General features: G+C 43.3%; 1 protein-coding gene across 2 annotated transcripts in view; it reads right to left on the reverse strand.

The window, feature by feature from the left end:
- Positions 1-8,425: 8,425 nt before the first annotated feature.
- GPATCH2 (G-patch domain containing 2) overlaps positions 8,426-20,288 on the reverse strand; it is a 181,386-nt gene continuing 169,523 nt past the window's right edge. For both annotated transcript variants that reach the window (XM_075530380.1, XM_075530374.1), the window contains one exon: positions 8,426-12,188. In XM_075530380.1, coding sequence (XP_075386495.1) covers positions 11,968-12,188 — 221 coding nt within the window. In that variant the 3' untranslated portion in view covers positions 8,426-11,967. The remainder of the gene's footprint in view (positions 12,189-20,288) is intronic.

Genomic DNA, 20,288 nt, shown 5'->3' on the forward strand with positions numbered 1-20,288 from the left:
TTATTCTAGGACCACAGAAAAATTCTTGACCTAATTCTATTCCTTTTGAATGCTGGTCTTGTGAAAACATTCCTGGGGCCATTGTTTCTCAAGCTATCTTCTTCATGATCTATGTTTTCTTATAGATTTTAGTCCATAATAATTATCTTGCATTTCTCGGAACCCTTTCCTATTATTTAAACTGTATATAGCGTTAAGGACACTGGCCCTGGACCCTAGTTTTTAAGAAGAAAATAAACCCCTAACCAAACCTCAAAAAAACCATTACCTGCTTGTTCATTGTTCTAGGAAAACATATTTGGGTTCTTACCCAAGGTGGTATGGCCAAGTTAGTGTTATTCTGTCCTTATGATCAAAAGACAGACATGTCATGAGACATATGCCCAGGGATATCATTAAATGCCAGCTACTTTAACCATACAAAGTTTAAATACATGGTAATTGGGGCCTGGGCTGAGCTAGTCTGCCCATGGATTATAATGACCGTTTTAGCAAGTGAATTAATGACAGAAACAAGTTATAGAGGAAACAAAATACTTAAGGGAAATCAAAATTACCAAACTCTTTATAGCATACTACCACTATGTGCATGCAAATGGTTATTTAAATGTTAATTAAATAATCAAAATGTATTTAATATTAATTTATTGAAACTATTAGCAATTTACCAGAAAGCAACAACATTGCTTATCTTTCTCCATTAAATGAAGTCCCTGGGTGATGTAGATGGTGAAGTGCTAGCAGGGCAGATCTCCCAATACACAAGGACAGCATATGTGCACTTGTGTGGTTCCTTACTAAACTGTAGTGGACAGTTTCACATGGAGTGAAAACCAGGTGAAACTGTTCATTCCAGATTAGTAAGTAAGCCTGCAATGACCTTGTTCCCTGGATACCCCATTCTTCGAAGGGACTGTAAGTTGTAGAAGAGGCTTTGATGCTGTAGGAAGGCGCGTTGGGATTGGGGGTGACACAGGTAGCAGCCCGATCTAGAAGAGCATAGCGCAGAATCTATGATGTGGTAAAATGTGAAACTGTCCACTACAGTCAGGAAGCACAAGCCAGCTTGTGTTCCCCTTTCTTATTGGGTGAGTGCATCCTGAGCACTGGACTAACTAAAAGGTTAGCTGTTCAAACTTGCCCAGAGGTGCGCCTTAAAGCTAAGGCTTGTCTGCTTCCGACGGGCCATAATCTTGCCAACCCTTTGGAGCAGTACAGAGGGGCCACACTAGTCAGAATCAACGTGGCAGCAGCCAACTACACTAATAACAATGTTTTAAGTAACTTGTTCTAATTTAAGAATAACATTGTTCTTAATCAGCCTAAACTGTCATCTAATCTTTAGGTAGAAGGACCAAAGAGAAACGATATTATTTCTCAATAAAGTTCTATGGAAAATATGTATAAAATTCCCAGCATAGAGTATCAAAAAACCCAAACCCACTGCCAGCGAATAAATTCTGACTCATAGTGACCTCCCAGGACAAGGCAGAACTATCTCTGTGGGTTTCCAAGACTGTAACTCTTGATGGGAGTAGAAAGCCCCATCTTTTTCCCTTGGAGCAGCTGATGGTTTTGAATTGCTGACCTTAAAGCTAGTTAACAGCCTAACATGTAACCACTCTCACCAGAGGTCCAGTGTTCCTTCTACCATAACTCAGCACCTCAGGTTCCAGCATGGAAGGAAATTACGGGGTTGTTCTTTGTCCTTTTCCTCAGTTGCTTCTCTTGTAAGGTTGGCTCCTGACTTTTGGCTGTAGGTAGGTGGTGAGTTAGTTGGCGTGGTAGTTAGGTTTAGTTAGTAGTTAGGTAGTTAGTGTGCCCACCTGGGCTATAGGAACATGTGGGATTAATCAGGTTACAGTTTAATTGGAGGGCAAAGAGATAAATGGCTCTGCAAGGCCCACCCACCTCTCTCTGTCTCTCTGGTGATGGACCATGCTGGAGCGCACGTGCCACTGCTTTGGCTAGTTCTCTGCCTCAACCTATGAGCTATACGACCTGTAAGCCAGGCCCACCCAAGGATCATGTAGCTACAGCTTGAGGCTCCTTCGAGACCTGCTTCACCATGCTGCTGGTATATACATCGCTTGAGCTTGAGGCTGGTGGATCCTGCCATCTTGCTTTGCTTGAGTTTGAGATCCCATCTGGCCCTGCTTTGCTAAGCTCCTGAGCTACTGACTATTGCTGACCCACCCTGCCACCTGCTGCCTGTGGGCAGACTCTGCTTGCCTTGCCTCATGGAGGACTCTGCTGTTTGCTTCACTGACTTTGGACCCAGCAGCCCACGTGAGTTGAAGGCCTTCCAGTATATCAACTGTTCCTTGGAAGTGAGTTGCACTGAACCCTCTGTACTGCTGTGTGGACTAATTAGCTGTTACATTCCTTCTCTGTATTAACCGACCTGTCTGTATCTATATGTATTATAGATTAATCTACCTATCTGTATTAACCTACCTATCTATATGTATTTGAAATCCTAACTGTCCTGGTTTCATTTCTCTAGAGAATCCTGCCTACCACAGTTGGTGAAACAGAGCAGAGCCTGACGTTGAGGGAGACCATTTCAGCAGTGAAGGCATTGAGAAAATAATCATGGACTCTGGATTTTATGAAGAAGAATGCAGCACGAGGATTTGGAGGAAGGCTTATTTACAACTTACCATATGAAGATGACACAACCTTGCTTGTTGGAGTTTGGAGGACGTGAAGTACTTGCTGATGAAAATCAAGAACTGCACTTTTCAGTATGGATTACAACTCAATGTAAAGAAAACCAAGAGCCTCACAACTGGACCAACAGGTAACCACTATGACAAACAAAGCCTGAAGTGATCAAGAAATTAATCTTGCTTGAATCCACAAGCCATACCCTACAAGCAGCAGTCAAGAGCTCAAATGACACCTTCCTTGGGTAAATGTGTTGCATACGACCTCTTTCAAGTGTTAAGCAGCAAGGATGTTACTCTGAGGACTAAGGTGCACCTACCAAGCCATGGTTCTTTCAGTTGCCTCGTATGCACGAGAAAGTCAGACACACACAGCGTAAGGAAGCCTGAAGAAGAACTGATGCGCCCGAGTTATGGAGTTGGTGAAGAGTAATGACAGCCCCTGGACTGTCTAAAGAGCCAATAAATCTGTCTAGGAAGAAGTACAGCTAGAATGCTCCTTAGAGGAAAAGTTGGGGAGACTTCCTCTCATGAACTTTGCACGTGTTGTCAGGACAGACCAGTCGCGGAGAAGGCCATCGTGCTTGGTGAAGTGGAGGGCGGTGATAAAGAGGAAGGTCCTCAAGGATATGGACTGGCAGAGGCTGCAACAGTGGGCTCTTAGGAACAATGGTGAGGCTGCACAGGACTGGGCAGTGTTTTGCTCTGTTGTACAGAGGGGTTGGTGTCAGTCAAAACCAACTCGATGGCATCTAACAAAACAACAGTTACAGGCCGTTGCCCTCAAAAGCCCAGAGTGGAACCCACTAGATTGAGGTGGTGCCAAGTAGCCATGAGGTGGGACGCCAGGGCTGAAGGAAGCGGCTTATTGATTTATTTTGTCACAGCTTTGCTATGCTCTCCGCTCGGTGACCCATACGAAGTGTCGAATAGCTCAGTGAAACGTACCAAAAGTTTCACAGGAATAACCAACAAAACCAGACCAGTTACGGTTGCGATGGTTCCGGCTCCCTGCAGCCCCAAGGTGTGCAGGGCAGAAGTGTATTTTATCGGGCTTTCCGTGGCTGTGACCTTTCAGAAGCAGAGCGCCAGGCATGTCTTCTGAGGCTCCTCAGGGTGCGTGCGAACTAGCAAGCTCTACCTTAGTAGTGGAGCGCTTAACCATATGCGCCACCCAGAGACTCGTATCTCTACTACCATATTTCAAAAGCAAAATAACATATGAAGAATTATCTTCCAGGGTTCCAAGAGAGCCGTGAGGTATCCTCTGTAGTTAGAAATCACTGGGTTGGGCTTTGATCGAATCGAGCCCAATGTTTTATAAGAAAAGGGAAGAGGAGGCTAAGTTGCTGAAAATAGGGACTCTCTTGCCAGAAGAGAGAACTTTATTAAAGCATGAAAGGCTGTGGTAGCTCCTTTAAAACTCTAAGTACTTACTTAGGTGATCCAGTCAGAGGAAATGTAGTTGGTCAAGTACAGAGGCACGTTTTAGCATTTTATACTATGCTTTAATGAAATATTAGCCAATTAGCCAGCAGAGAATTGGGGCTGTATGGAAGTAACAGAAAGCCTCTTGAACTAACTGTACCAAGAAAAGGGACATTTATTTTAAGATAAAGAGGTTATCTTCTGGAACGAAGGCTAAGACCTGAGGGACCAATGTTCCCACGGGAGAAGGCTCAGGGGTCCTGCATTAACCTGGAAGACAGTCATGTTAGCTTCCCGCCTGCTCACAGGAAACACTTAAAATTGGACAATGAACTGTCGTTAGACTTGCTTTTTCTGAACCTATGATGGGCATTTAATAAATAATGGCTTAAGCACCTCAGCTTTAACTTTTTCCCTCTGTTAAGTATTTAATGATCTGTAAATAAGCACTTGAGAAAATGCCATCCGAAGAGGCTCGTTGCTCTTTTCCAGCATGAAAAATCTTTGCATAATAGAAATGAGTCACCCTCTGATTTATCTGTTTGTTAATAAGATGTTTTGGCCCAAGTGGTAAGCATCCTGTCTAATCATGAGGCCAGTCCCAGGAAAGGCAGTTCTACACTCCTTTAGAAAGGCAATGCTTCCTCCACCTGCTAACCGATGGTTCCTCGGTTCTGTTCAAAGGGAGCGTCTTAGACCTTGGCCCGCGGGCCACATGCGGCCCGCCGAGGACATTTATCTGGCCCTCCGGGTGTTTTTACCCCGTTTTTTTCCCCTTCAAAATAAGATATATGCAGTGCATAGGAATTTGTTCATAGTTGTTTTTTTTTTTTTTAAACAGGCCTGAGGGACAGTGAACTGGCCTCTTGTTTAAAAAGTTTGAGGGCCCCTGGGCAGCTTCGGTCCCATGTTGACGGCTCTGGCAAACCCATGCATTTTGTCATTCTCTCTGCTTCATTCTTGTGTCACCTGTAGACCGGCTTCCCCTGCTTCCCAGTCCTATGACTCCTCCGTCCCAAGGATCATGCACCACAGAGCGGGAGTGAAGTCTCCCCTCCAAGTTCTATTTTCCCCGGCATACACTGCTTCATATTGATACCTGACAGCCTGGATGTGTCACATTGAGACCACGTGGCAGACATAGTGTTCGCCTATAATATCCAGGTGCTCCCCTGCGACCTACGGCTTCTTGAAACCCAGCTGGCCCTTGTGACCAGTTCTGGCCAAGGGATAATGAATACAAGTGACACGTGCCACCCCAGAGCCGTCAGGTAACTGTTAGCGCCCCTCTCCTGTGCCACTTTCCCTGCCATCACGGCAAACTCGAGAGCCCACGGGAATTAAACACTCATTGATTTAAAATATCCTTTACCTGACAAGTGGACCATGCCGGGCTCCTGCGAAGCAGTCTCATTACTTGACACACCTGACATTGTCAGTAGTGGTCCCGGGGTGCTGGCTCCCCGTTCCTCTTCATATCTGTGCACTAAGTTGAACTTCCACAGACAACATTTCTTTAGAATAACGGGTGTCGGGGTGCGGGAAGACATGTTTTAGAAAGAGGAACACCAGGAAATACGTTTGATTTCTAGTATTCAAAATGGAAGAACGTTTCTCTGAGCTGCAAAGATTCCGGCCTATCCCACAGTCCCACTGGTTTCTGAAAGCTGCCTGCAGGGGTGACCCAGGGCCAGAGAATGCCGGCTTTACCGGGCATTCCGAGTTTACTTTTTGTACTATTTTAGGAAAACTCCGTTTGTAAAAATTTCTTATGACACCTCCCTGAATTTTCTAGATGGGAAAAAAAGAGTGAGAAGACTTTGCTTTGATGTAATCGGATTCTCTGGAATTTAATCCTATATCCTATTTATGACCGAGCGAGCCATTCAAAATTAAAATGAACCTTTCATCCATGTGTATCATAAATGGGCATTTATCAGGATGATATGATTTTGCAATCCATCTGAATATGTACCCGGAATTTGTTTTCTTTCTGTTTCACTATGTAATTACCATGCAACAATAACAAAAGTGACATGTTTGAAGAACAGATAAAATGCTGTAAATTGGCCAGTAATGGTGATATTTCCTCATCTTCTGAAAAACCCATTTATTCTCTCTCTCAACAAATCAAGGCATTGTCAGCCCATACTCATCCTGTGGCCAGAGGGGCCCCACCAATTTCTAGCTGTGAGTCAGTCCTGGAATGCAGATGAGGCTGGCTAAGGAAGGCTTTCAGTGAGGCAGCTGGTCTTTGCTTGCCTCAATTTCTAAATCATCCATAATGGGGCCAAGACCTCCCAAGCACTAAAAAGAGCGAGCTGACATGCTGGACAAACTGTTAATTTTTTCCTGAAGAAGCTGCTATATTGCACATCTGTCACTACCGCGCAGACAATTACTCACTGAGTGGGGAGAAATCTGCTGCTTGTTTCTAGCTGAGTTAAGGGACCTCACGGAGAAATACAATGGTGTGGGAGTCAAAACGGCTGCTTTCCTCGTTAGAAAGGGCCGGCCCCCGGCATACTAAAATAAAATAGGTGAAGTACACACACATGGGTTAAAAAAAAAAGATAAGCATGGAAATATGTGAGAGGGTCAAGGCCAAATCTTAACAGGTTATGGGCCTAAGGACTTAACCTAAGGACACTATAGCCTTCATCTGATAAATTGCGATTTTGCATTTTATAGTTCACACCTTTTAAGTGTGCCTACGAGGGCTTCACTTCAATTGTTTTGTGAAAATCCACACACACATCCAGTGGGGCTTCGAAAAGTTTGTGAGGGAAATTCTGTTATCTTTTAATTACATTTCCCCACAAACTTTTGGACGTCTCTCTTATAGACAATGTGAATGCCCTTTTCTTGTTTCCATAGAAAATGAAGGCATTCCATGAAGGACTTTTGGATCCCAGGTTAGCCACACTGTCATCTAAGAGAATAATCACATTTTTGTTCTACCAAGATTATATGTTCATTCTATCCAGGAAATTCTGCCATTCAAAGAAATTCCTTATTAAATAATTTGTTTGTTGGAAAACATATAGCAGGTATGTTAAGTTGGCAACATAGCATGCCTCATTCTTGATGGTTTCATAAAAAAACAGCTTTCAGAAATAATTGAACATTTCTTAGAAACACTTGGAGAAGAATGCAGATTGTTTTCAGCATTTTCTGTTTAGCTGGGATGCTGTCATAATACAATTTCATAACTACCAAGTTTATAAGATGAAAAATCAAGTATCAAACACTACTCAGAGAACACTAGCAATCCATTTTCTAAATTAAAATGGGAAACCAAACAGAACACCGAAGGACACACACACACACACACACACACACACACACACACAGCCCACCTAACTCCATCCTTGAAAATTTTACGGCGTAAACAGGACATCTGACAATGCAACAGGAGTGAGGTCGGTGAATCTGAGTGATTTAAACTATCTGACAATTCAAAGGCAGAAGACAACTCTAATGTACAGATAAAACTAAAAGTGGCGATAGTAGATCATACTCCTGGCAGTTAATGGCACTGACTCACTGGAGACAAATCTGGATCTACTTAAAATGTCAGGTGTGTAAAGTAATGAGTCTTTTCTTAGCAGGAGCCCAGCAGAAGGAGTCTTCATGGTCCACTTGTCAGTTGAGTATATATTACTGCAAGCCTGTTAAATAAATGAGTATTTAATACCTGTTGGATTAAAAAAAACACACACACACCAAACTCAGCCCCCATTTACTCTAACGACTACACTCACTTTTTAGGGAAAAGAGATCAAATGGCATCAACACAGTGAAAGGCTTCCTACAGCATCAGAATTCAACATTTTAATGAGCTATCACCAAACATTAAGAAAAGCAAGAAAGCACAACTTTCTACAAGGAGGTGCAGTGGTTGATGACCCACAAGCCTGGGTGAACTTGGGGTCAGCGGGAGGAGCCAGCACCTCTAGCTACCTGACAGAGTCCTTAAGTGAAAGGAGAGCTTGTCAGTTAGGGGAGGAACTTTTCAGACAAAACTAACAAAAATAGGAAAATGTGACAGGGCAGGTTAAAAGCAGAGGTGAATAAATTTTCTGAATGAAATACATAGTATTTTTCCCTGGAAATTCTTGGTTTTGATAATACTTTAAGTTTCCCGGGTTTAGAGAGAAGAATGGATTTAAATGAACCCTTAAAGGTTAATTGCCAATGGAAAGTAGGCATTTGGGGTGTGTGTGTGTGTGTTTTAATATGCTTCAACTTTATTTTTTATTACTTTCAAGTGGGGGACATTTAATGAGCAAACAAAGACTCCACCGAAGTAACATTCTTACGCATGGTTTTATTCGTTCACTCTGTTGTGCTACGCACACAGCTTTCTACCCAAAGGAAACAAAACAAAAAAATCAAAGTATTCTTTGCCAAACCATTTCACTCTACAATGCCAATTTAGATCACTTCTTTAGCAAGACGAAAACAGAAATGATTTTTAAAAGCTTGTCAACAGTGACTTCTCTTTTATGAAATATCTGCTAAAATGCAAAATGTACCGAAGTAAAGCAATGATCTGTTCAATTAATTCCAATACCAATTCGCAATGTTAAAACAAACAGATTGATAAAAGGCAGTCTCTTGTCACCACACCGCACACTACATACTGCATACATATGTGCATTTGAAGCCTCTATGGTACATTACGTGTATCGTGGCCCTTAGTCTCGTCACTCCTGTTGTTCGATAAGCAGAGTACACTGTGCAGTCTAAAGAGTCGCACTGCTAAGATCCATTCATTGATAGATTTTAGCAATGGATTTTCTTTTATGAGGTGCCACATAATTAAAAAATTAAAGCAAAGACATTTGAGAGGAATGTAACTTTAAAATTGTATTTGGGGGAGAAGGAAATGACTCCTGTACACAGTTGGAACATTATCAAGTCTAAGAAGTCCCTGAGAGGACCTAAGGTGAGGGTGGGGTGTTGGTGCATCTGTTGACGCAGTCCTGCTCCTCCTCTCTCGGCTATGGCTGAGGTGCAGTGAGGAGGGAACGGGTCCTCTGCAAAGCAAGGGAGACCTTTTCCCTCCCTAAGACTCCCTTATGGTGCTTTTTTAATATAGTCAACTAATTTGAAAGGAGGCTTTAGATATTGTAGAACAGGAGAGTCTAAGGAAACATCTATTCCACTGAATTCCTTTGAAGGCATTGAGTTCTCTGCAACCTGACTGGCAAAATTAACTGTACAAATAAATAAATGGGAGTAATTATTTGAAAGTATATTTGATTTACATGGAATAGTCCCTATTTTGATATTGAGTGCTTAGTTCTTCAATTAAATTCACATACAACCAGAGCATGAGGCACTGAATTTTCTTAAGGCCAGAACGCTGACAACCTTTACGTGGCTTCAGTTGTTCTGTGTGAGGCACGGGATGCTCTCAAGCCTCTACTCTGAATGCTGCTTCACAAGTTACATAGACAATAACTTCTGTGCAACAAGAAATAGTTTAAGACCTCTAGTAGCAGACAGGATTCTAATGGTTAGGGGTTGCACTGGGCTGCTAAATGCCAGGTCAGCAGTTTCAAACTACCAGGCGTTCACTCCTTGAGAGAAAGACAGGGCTTTCTATTCCTGTAAAGAAGTACAGCCTCAGAAACACATGGGGCAGATCTACCTGGTCCTGCAGGAGCACTATGAGCCAGCATTGACTCAAGGCCTGTGACATGAGTCACATAGTGGCCTCTAGGTATCAAGACTGGGAAAGAAAGAAAATGGATTTTTTTTGGAGGGGTCACCAGGATACTAAGTGAGCATCTTTGAGGAGTTGCTTCAGAAAATGTGTCCCTGTCTAGAAAGGCAATAAAAACTCCCAAAGACAGCAACACTGGATTACAGAGCTACTCTGTACCAATCGGGAAGTTTTATATGCACCGCTGTTCTCGATGAGTGGGCTTCTTACACACAGAACAGAGTGGAGTGAAAATGAAGCGCCATGTTATCAGTCTGCACTTTAACCTCATAGTTTGCTATCCACACTTCAAAAGGTACATTTTCCAAGTTTGAAGTTGTTTAGATAGCAGGATTACAAAAAATTTTTGAATACCTTAGAGTGTTATACACTAAAATATAAAATTCTAAAATCCTACATATAGGCAATCTCCTCTACGCCACCCCCCAACTACATAAAAGCAGCACTTAAAAAACATTTCTTTTGTAAATGGGAAATTTCTAAGTAACAGACTTGTAGAAAGCAATCATACTTTGCCCATTAAAAATGGTTCAAAAGAGCAACTCACCTGGTGATTTAGAGTCCACTAACCAATCCATCCTTTCAGCACATTGGTTCCCAAATTTATTTGGCACATTGCCCCCTTTTCAGGAAAACGAAATTACTCAGCAACCCTATGCCCCCAATGAAAATAAAGTATAGGTATCTGCTTCTGTAGCTCTTTTTCATTGGTCCAGTAACCACCAGGGGCAGCATTGCCCATTTCGGGAAACAGCACTTCACTTCTAGGAACAAATGGGTACATCTGGCAAACTATCAAAACAACTCAACTCCCTACTACTTGGCAGTATTTTGTTTAGAGGACCGCCCGTAAGAGCACTCACAGCTCTTCCTCACTTTTAAGATGCTTCTGGGAACCTACAACCCAACCCAAACCAAACCCCCAATATAAAGCCCATCAGGAAAGGTGACTCACAGGTATTATCATGACTTTTCCCCAGCCAATGAAGGCCAATTATAATTACTGTCAGGCTTAATCATGAGGATGAAGAGCAGTATCTTATAAACTAAGAATCTCTGAAAACTCAGATTCTGAAATAATGCACTACTGGGCACGCAAGGAAAACAACTTGTCCAGCTTGGTTTGAAACTAAGGGCTTAGGTCTTAGTGGGGGACCCGGTCCCAATCACTTCTCTTATTTACGTTATAACTGGGCTGGGCCACTGCCAGTGATTTCTGAATTCTTGGGGTAGCCACTTAAATCCATCTACAAAGAAATGAATTTAATATTCTAATAATTCATTCTGATGAAATCGGTTGACTTTAAAAAACGCAAGCTTAGGGAGGAGAGAGGTAGCAGTCTGAATGAACAGACCTTTGCAGTTCATTCACGGTGAATTTAGAAAAACATTTTTTTTTTCGTCTATGACGCCATTGTGTTCTAAATGAGGTAACACTGGTCAGCTGTGCAGTAAAGGGATGCTGAGGGCACTCCGGTGATCCTGATGATGAGGTTTAGGTGGCCCAAACAAAAATGTCCAGGGGAAACCATGACAGCAACTTATCAACTGTGAGTTTCATCCTATGCTAACCAAATGTGGAGAATTCATGGGTATCACCCTGTTAGACAATTTTGAGGGCAAACCCAAATTGAAGGATTATGGGCACAGCAAGCCTGCTAAAGACAGATTTGCATACTCTCACTGAATTTACAGCAGTGCTTCTTCTGTGTTGTAAAAGATCGGGAGGGATAGGAAACACCTGCCTTTCTGACCAACACCAACTCAGAAACCTGCGGGCGGGGGGGGGGAGAGAGGGTGCACACATTGGCCTGGACATCACACACATACAAGGAACAACCGAAAGCATTAGACTTAATGACATGAGATCTAAATAAATAGGAAAAAGGGCCTGTTCTTCATGCCGAGAAATTGGGGTAAATGGCTGGAAAACTCCAAAGGGTACAGGTGTTCACTTTAGCACCATGGACTCTGATGAAATTCCATGTCTATCATGGTAGCAGGACTGTATGCACTTGGGATCCTCGAGGGATGAGTCTGAGGCATGTATATGTCTGCTCCTAAACCAGAAACAATGCTGTCATTTAAGAGCAACAGGATGTAATGACTAAAAAGTATAACATGTTTATTTTCTTCTTAGGATGGTTTTCCTGAATTGGGGGTAGTAGCTGTGGTAGTGCTTTTGGGGAGAGGGAATCCAAGTCCTAGTCCTTTGGGCCGCTGCATAGCTTGAATTGGCTCAGAGATCCCCTTGCCTTCTCGTCCCAGGCCTGAGCCAGGTGTCCAGCCCATACTCTGAAGCATCCGGTTTCCAATGTTGTTCTCTAAGATTGGCTGGGCGTTCTCGCCTACAAGTCCTAAAACGATAAAGCACACATCAGTACAGACACAGCGAAGACCCTCTCGGCAAAAGGACCCCTGAGGTGCTTGTCCCAACAACGTGCCCAACGAGGGTTTTTCTCTATCTTTGGCTGAGTGACTTGAGGGGCTGAAAGGAAAGGGGCAAAGAAAGATCTTGGTGGGAATTTCATTTCTAAAACTTAGTACCTGTGTAAGGTAACCTCTTGGATCCTTGTTTCCTCATATGAAAACAGGCTTACCTCAACGGACACCGCCGGCAGCAGAGAAGGCCGTAAGAGTATGTCAGTAAAGAAAGGACTCAGTAAGCCAAGTACTCTTAAAATCAGGTCAGCCTGATGGATAATTCTGAAAGCCACCCAGTTAGCACTATGCTACCTTCTCTTTGTCCAGGCCCTTGGCATTTACCAAAAAAAGAACCAAATGAGACCACAATCGAACAGCAGGCCGAGTTGATGGCATCCTTGATGTATAAGAATCCACAGTTTTAGACTCTTCTAATTATTTTTTATTTTCACTCATGCATCTTTTGCTTTCTTCCTTTTCCATGTATAGTAATTACAGAAACTGGCGTTGAGGGGAATGTGCATGGGTGTTTGTGTAAAGAGGTGCTAACCTAGGGCTCCCCAAAAGGCTGGTAGTCCAATCCTCCCAGAAGTCCCTCTGAAGCCCTGCCAGAAACACCAAAAGCACCGTTCTCCTCTGGTTGCATACGTTTCTCAGAAGGCGCAGGTGAACTGACGGCAGTTGGATTCATTTTGCTACACACACACACACACACACACACACACACATACACACACGCTTCAGCCGGCAGTTGGATTCGTTTTGCTACACCCCTCCCCCCCCACACACAAGTAGATTTGTACACACACACACATACACACACACACACACACTTCAGCCGGCAGTTGGATTCGTTTTGCTACACCCCACCCCACCCCCACACAAGTAGATTTGTACACACACACACACACACACACACACACACACGCTTCAGCCGGCCGGCAGTTGGATTCGTTTTGCTACACCCCCCACACACACAAGTAGATTTGTTTTGCTACACGCCCCCCCGCCCCCCCCCACACCCCACCACCACCACCCAGTTCTCCTCTGGTTGCATAAGCTTCTCAGAAGGTGCAGGTGAATTAATGGCAATTGGATTCATTTCAACACACACCACCACCACCACCACCACCACCACCACCACCACCACCACCACCACCACCACCACCACCACCACCTCCACCACCACCACCACCACCACCACACGCAATCAGGAGGGGACTTGTAAAAGTTTGAACTACTTTTTAACTCCATTTTCCCATGAACTTTGGAAGGCCTCTTGTCCATTTTCCTTCCTTCTTCCTTTAATCTTCCATCCTACTTTTTCCTTCCTCCCTTCCAACTTCTATACCTACCTTCACCCCTTCTACTCCTGTACTTACCATCACCCCTTATGCTCCTGTACTTACCGTCACCCCTTCTACTTCTGTACCTTCCATCACCCCTTCTTTCAGAAAGTTCGCCATGAGATTCAGAAACGGTGATTGCTTCCCCAACATTGGCAACATTCCCCAATATTAGCAAAAACAACAAAAAAACCCAACTGAGAAGCATCTGTTTTACACTTCTTCTATTTGATGGCTTTTTTTGGGGGGGAGGGGACCTGACTTTTCATTTAAATTTTCTGATAGGCCCTTATAGAGAAAGTTGAGTACACGTATTTTAGATTTGATGCAATGGAGCTAAAATTTGAAATCTAAAACCTGCACCGACTCCTAGTTACAAAAACTGACAAAGCTTCTGTCAAAAACTTTCCTTAATACATTTTTTACAGTCTGATTTTGAAATTATGAATATGCAGACCAAGGCCGAGCTTCCAGAAGAAGACAGTCTGTGATTTCTTCCTCAACAGCTGCTGGTCAGTCTGTCAGGTGATACAGAGCACCAGCATCTTGTCCCAGAGACCTGACTTCCCAGTGATCGCCTTGAATTAATTTAATTCCTTCTGTAAGTTGAGATCAGTTCAGAGGTCTAAGGCTGCTCTGGGCTGTACATCTGTTTAATCTGTTTTTGATACAACAGCTTGCAGAAAGTTCAGGTTTCAAATGTAATATTTAAGGCAAAAATATGAGGCCCACTGAAGATGTCTCTCTAAATGCTAGCCTGTGGTCAATTTGAAGTCCTAAAGGAAGAGCAAATGGCAGGGGGTTCGATGCCATCTTCCCTCACTGCTGGCACGAGGGGCACCGAGTGGCCACTTTGCTCCCACACTCGTGTTTTCAGGGAGGAGCAAAGAACCTGTTCGCTCACTCTCTCTTGAAATGCTGGCGTCACTTCTCTTTACAGTACAAACAAAAGGAAATAAAGCATGGCCTTGGACTCAGAAGGGAATTATTTTAAAAGGGAGAACATTTAATTCCTCAAGTGCTAAATCTTCTCTCACACAAGGAGAGATCTGATATAAACAATACACTCTCTATACTCTTAAAAAAGAAAAAGAAAAGAAAGCAAACAAACATAAGCCCTGGGAGACCTCATTTTTTTTTTTTTTCACAGCAAATCATTCCGGAGACTTACTCTTGGTTTCTAGTTCCTCTGAGGAGATGCAGACCTGGGTGAGGGCAATTTGAGTCTCGGGTGCAGTACACCACAAACATGCTCTGCCTTCCTTTTGCCACTCCCAGGGTTACTCCGTCCTTTCCTACAAGGCTCCCTGTCCTGCTCAGGCGGTTTTGGCAACGCACAGCCCACCAAGCGTCCATGTGCTCCTTTCCAGCTTTCTCCTGGATCTCTTATATCTGTCACAGCAGGGTCTGTCCTCTCCCCTCCAAGCTTACAAAGAGCATGGCGATGGTAATTCACTTGCGTAATTGGTTCAAGAGATGAAAATCTTCTGTCGGCCACTGGTAGTCGCTAATCCATCCAGCTGACTGCAGGCCTAATTGGCAGCTTGTTTAGTAATTTGGCTCCTACAGCGTTGTATTGATGTTGGCTAAGCCAATGGAAGGGCAGGTGATACATGCTGCTTCCTGTAGCGCGCTCCCCTGGTGTTCCTGCCCTGTGCGCAGACGGCAACAGGGCTCACCCGCTTGCTCTTTCTTCCCATCCTCCCCCACCATGACTTTCCTAGTCCACTGCGGGACAGCGCTATCATCATTAGTAGTAGTAGCAGCAGCAATGTTATTAACTCTGTGCGGTGCACTACCCTCTGCTCTCAACAGCTAACTTCGAGACGTAGCTTTTTGATGACCGTCAAAACCCAAGGAAGTAGAGTAAGCACAGGGTGCCATGTGAGAAAGTGGTGGGAGTTACAACTCTAAGTCAAACGTTTTAATGATTTCGTTTTTTAATACAGCAAAACCGTGCCAATTCAGATGGGTCGATTTTAATTTGTTAAGACTGCTGACATTATCAGGTGAGCTTTTTAATGCAAAAGCAACTCAAATTGTTTACTGCCCAATACTATGAGGTCCTCGCATTTTCAACAATGGATCCCCCCACCCCCACCCCATGAGCAATAGAGACTAGTAATTTAAGGAGAATGTCAGGCATCAGCTGCTACTGACATGGCTGGAGAAGAGTGTGTTCTGATGAACCCTTGGTTGTCTGAAATGATATTTCTTATTTAATTATCATCTAATGATTATGCATTTGGTTTCTTAAATGTACAATACACTGTATTAATCCCCAAGGCACACCAGGGTGTCTTTGCCATCATGAAATCTCGGTCATATGTGGTATGTCTACCATGTACCAGGCATGCGACACCATTATCTCTTCCCCAGGCTAACTGTATACGGGAACATGATCCAGCGGCACAGTAAATCGACCCCGAGTCAAAATGGGATAGCCCGGCTACATAGCGCACGGGCCAGGACTTGAAACTTGCGCCGACCTACCCCCAGAAGCCCGTGCCTTTCTAAGGCCTCTATCGCCTCTCCCGCGAGGCTCAGTGGCGCAAATAATCACTGTGAGACAATGATGTCTCAATATGGCTTTTAAAAACAAACAGTCGCCCTGTGCACGGATGTGAATGACAGTATTGACTTCTCTCAACTTGTATAGGCAATAAAACAGAAAGCCCCGCCACCGAGTTGATTGCAACTCCCAGAGACCCACGGGACGGAGTAGGACTGCCCCGGAAGTTGTCCACAGCTGTAACTCTACTTCCGGAAGCAGACGGCCATTTCTTTCGCTTTGTGCAACAGCAGGTGGGTTGAAACCACTGGTCTTCGGGTTAGCAGCATAGTGCTTTACGCACTGTGCCACCAGGGCTCCTTGCATGAACATATTCACAACGACACACTCGAGCAACTCAGACCATGATGACGGCTGCAGCCCTGGCAAGGACAAACGTGTCCTGGGTCAGCGTTGATTTTGAGTTTCCTCATCACCTGGAAAGGTAGGTATCATCTCATATTATAAAGGAAACCGAGGTTTACGGAGATTAGATGCCCCAAGTCAACACACTACAGAATCTCAGAACTTGACTTTAAGACATGTGAGTGAAAATGTTTCCGTCTTCTATGGACTGAACACTGAACTTAAAATATCAATGATATTCTGTCCTACGTGAGGTCTTCTGCCATTTTGGGAAACAAGCATAGTTTCACTCTGTTCACAGATTTCAATCTCCTGGAAATACCACTGGTCTTAAACTAGGCTTTTGAATTATGGTGCTGGTGAAGAATATTCAAAGTACCATGACTGCAGCTAGCTGACATAACAGACAAATCAGTTGTGGAAGAAGCTCGGCCAGAATGTTCTTTAGAAGCAAGGAGGGTGTGCTTCGTACATGCTGGCAGCACCATCATACTGGGTAAACTCGGGGGGCAGCGAAAAGAGACTGACCCTCAACAAGAGGGACCGACACTGTGGCTACAACAGGGGGCTCCAGCGGAAGACCCACAGAGCGGATGGGCAGGCCCGGGTGGAGTTTCCTTCTGTTGTGCCCACAGGGTCACCTCGGTGGCCTCAACGGCACCGGACGAGAAGCCACCAAAGTGATTCCGACAGGAGAGGGTCCCGACCTGAAAGACTCATTCTGTTTGTTATCAATGCAGCTTCTCCAGCTTCCCTGACTGGCACTTAACTTACACCGCAGGCTTTAATTTGTATATAAGTAGCATTTACTGAATTTTGTTCTTTTCCCCATTATCAATGGCAATTGATAAGCAACTTTACTTACACTTACTGTGATTACCGAGAAGCATAGATTCATTTTTCCTATCACAATGTTTTCACTTTTTCATTTTCTACCTACGTAGGTCTTTGCTTCCTCCTTCTACTAGTTTTGCCTTCTTAGACCAGCTTAGAGGTTAACCAGTGCATTTCTATTCTTTCCGTGATTACCTGTATATGTCAGCATTCATATCCGACATATGGAGTCGACAGTAAAGCAGTACCACTTGTCACCACTTGGGGGAACAGCCTTTGAGAGGCACTTTATCATACTTTCCGTTCCTTTCCATTTTACACATGACTGTTTTCTGGAACTTAGTCACATCTTACTTTTATATGCCCCAATTAAGCATTTACATGGCCATTCTCACTGTCATCGTCCCTCCTTGATGCACATTTTTAATGATTTCTTTACTTACCATTCTTGACTTCATTCATTTTTCTTTGGATCCAGTTTTCTTCTACATCAAGTTTAAAACGTAGTAATCACCTATGAGTGCTAACTTTCTATTTACCTGAAAATGTCTTTATTTTAGCCCCACTCTTTGATAAAAATTCAGCAGAATTCAAATTCTAGGTTAATCCAGTTACCTTCTCTCAGGACTCTGAACTATCACCTCTTACCTTCTTGACTGGACTGGATTGCTGTTCAGTTTGGTGCCGTCGTAATTTCTTCTTTTGTAGGTGGATAAAAATGTTTTTTTCGGTTTTGTTTTCTTGGCTATTCTTAACTTCTCTTAGCCTTTGTGCTCTGGAGTTTAACTGTAGTGTGTGTGTGTGTGTGTGTGTGTTGTTGTTACTTGGTGCTGGCATGTCAATTCCAACCCACGGGGCACCCCTGTGCAGAGTAGACTTGTGCCAAGTGTACTGTTGGGCCTGTCTCCTGAGGCACAGGTTGTGGGTTTGAACTTCAGCCTTTCCGCTGGTAGTTGAGGGCTTAATCATTCTGCACTTAGAGACCCCAAAATGTGTCCTGGCATGGCTTTATACTTAACATTTCCTAATAAAAACTTTTACTGTTTTCACATGAACACTCAGATTTTTCTTCACTTCGATAGACATTTTTCAGTCATTAGCTTCTTGCACACTGTACACCTCCTTGATTTCTCCATTCTTTTCTCTTAAAGTTCTAATAGACAGATGCTCATCTTCATTCTCACACTGTGCCCTCACATTGTCCTATACACTGGGGCTTCAAAAATTCATGGGAAAAAAATGGAATTACAAGATAATGGAATTTTCCCATCAACTTTCATGTAGTTTCCTGTCTCTGTAGCTTACCACTGGCTGTGAATCTGCTGTTTAGTCATGCAGGGAGCTTATACTTGACATGATATTTTTCATAACACACAAAATAATCTCAAACTTCTACATGGCTCTCTATGTATCTGCCTTTTCTTTCTCCATGATGCTTTCCCGCATTGATTTACAATCTGTTGAGTTTGTATACTCTGTTTTTCAGTGTGAGTTTGCGTGGTCATCTTCAGAGGGGTGTATCTCGGTGATTCTTCGAGGGCTTCACACTTCAGAGCACAGTACCTGCGTTCACTTTTGGGTTAGTATAATTTTCAAGTAGAAGCTCTGGTGAGGCTGTTAATCTTAGCTGTCCATCTTCAAATAGAGTTCTACTTGAAGCCCAGGTAGAAGCGAGATTCTTGGTTTCTCCCTGTGCCTGACAGTGGACTTTGTTCTTAGCCAACCCTCTTCTGGAAACAGAGCGTTCAGAAGGTCTGGGTTAACGGCAGCTTCTTCTCCACCGGGCACTAAGAGACTGGGGGTGGGGGGTGGGGGGCAGAAGGGCGCTGTTCATGATCATTCACAGGGAAGAAACTGTCTTCTTCCCTGTAATCTCAGCTTGGGATCTGAACACATGGTTTTATGCTTCATCCAGCATTTTGAGAGATTTTGTGGTTTGGGCACTTAATTGCTATTTAATTTGTCATATGGTCAAAAACATGAGTATTTTCTGTCTGAGCGCTGACTCGCCTCTACTGAGAGGTAACGGAGAACTGTTTATCAAGATGGCAATTTTTAAAAAAGTAAGTGACTTGTGGATTGGAAGTCTGTGTGTTGTCCAGGTCTCATGCTTTTGCTATTATGTTCAGATCTTGTCAAGCTTCAAAATTATTACCCATCTAAAAAGAAAAGTGGGCTTGTTTTAGCATCCACGAAAAGAACACTTGACCAGCGATCATAACGGATCCAAAAATGGAAGTGTAACTATTGATAAGATAAATTTGGACAACTGAAAATATAGCTGTTTGCAAGGAAACTTGGTTACATGGGATAGGTTCTGATCATGTTTCTTTATGACTTTTAATTAAACGTGCCTTTAAGAAATCTTCCCCCGACGACTACTCCCAACCTGCCTTTATTGTGTTAAATGTTCAAAACTATTGTCTCCCTATTGAAATGTCAGCAAGATGTGAAAGTTGAACAGTCACACAAAGGTGGAACGCAGTTTCTTGTGAAGAGCTCACAAGCCAATGAAACCACCTAGCTACCCCGGAGGTATGACGACACTGCTTGTTAAACATCAATCGCCACCCCTCCACATAACTCAAAATGTGCAGACAAAAGTCCATTCTCTTTTATGACTACTTGCACTAGTTTTTTCTTTTTACACATTAGAAAACAGATGCTGTGCACCATGAACTGAATTTGGATAACATTCAATTCAGTAACTTAGGGTGCACAAAATGTTAAAATAGATAAAAATTTGTAAGAATATTTACTACTAAATCTTTAATAAGGTTTGGCTTCTCCAAACCAAACCAAACAAAACCAAAACCATACACAGACCACCATAACCAACACTGCTGACTGCCTCTTCTTCAAAAAGGAAAAAGAAGTGCTCATGGTATTCCCCATTTTGTTCACTGCTTTCCCCACCGCCTTTACAGGTGGCATTT

The sequence above is a fragment of the Tenrec ecaudatus genome, chromosome 1 (assembly GCF_050624435.1).
Source record: "Tenrec ecaudatus isolate mTenEca1 chromosome 1, mTenEca1.hap1, whole genome shotgun sequence".
In the NCBI taxonomy this organism is placed as follows: domain Eukaryota; kingdom Metazoa; phylum Chordata; class Mammalia; order Afrosoricida; family Tenrecidae; genus Tenrec; species Tenrec ecaudatus.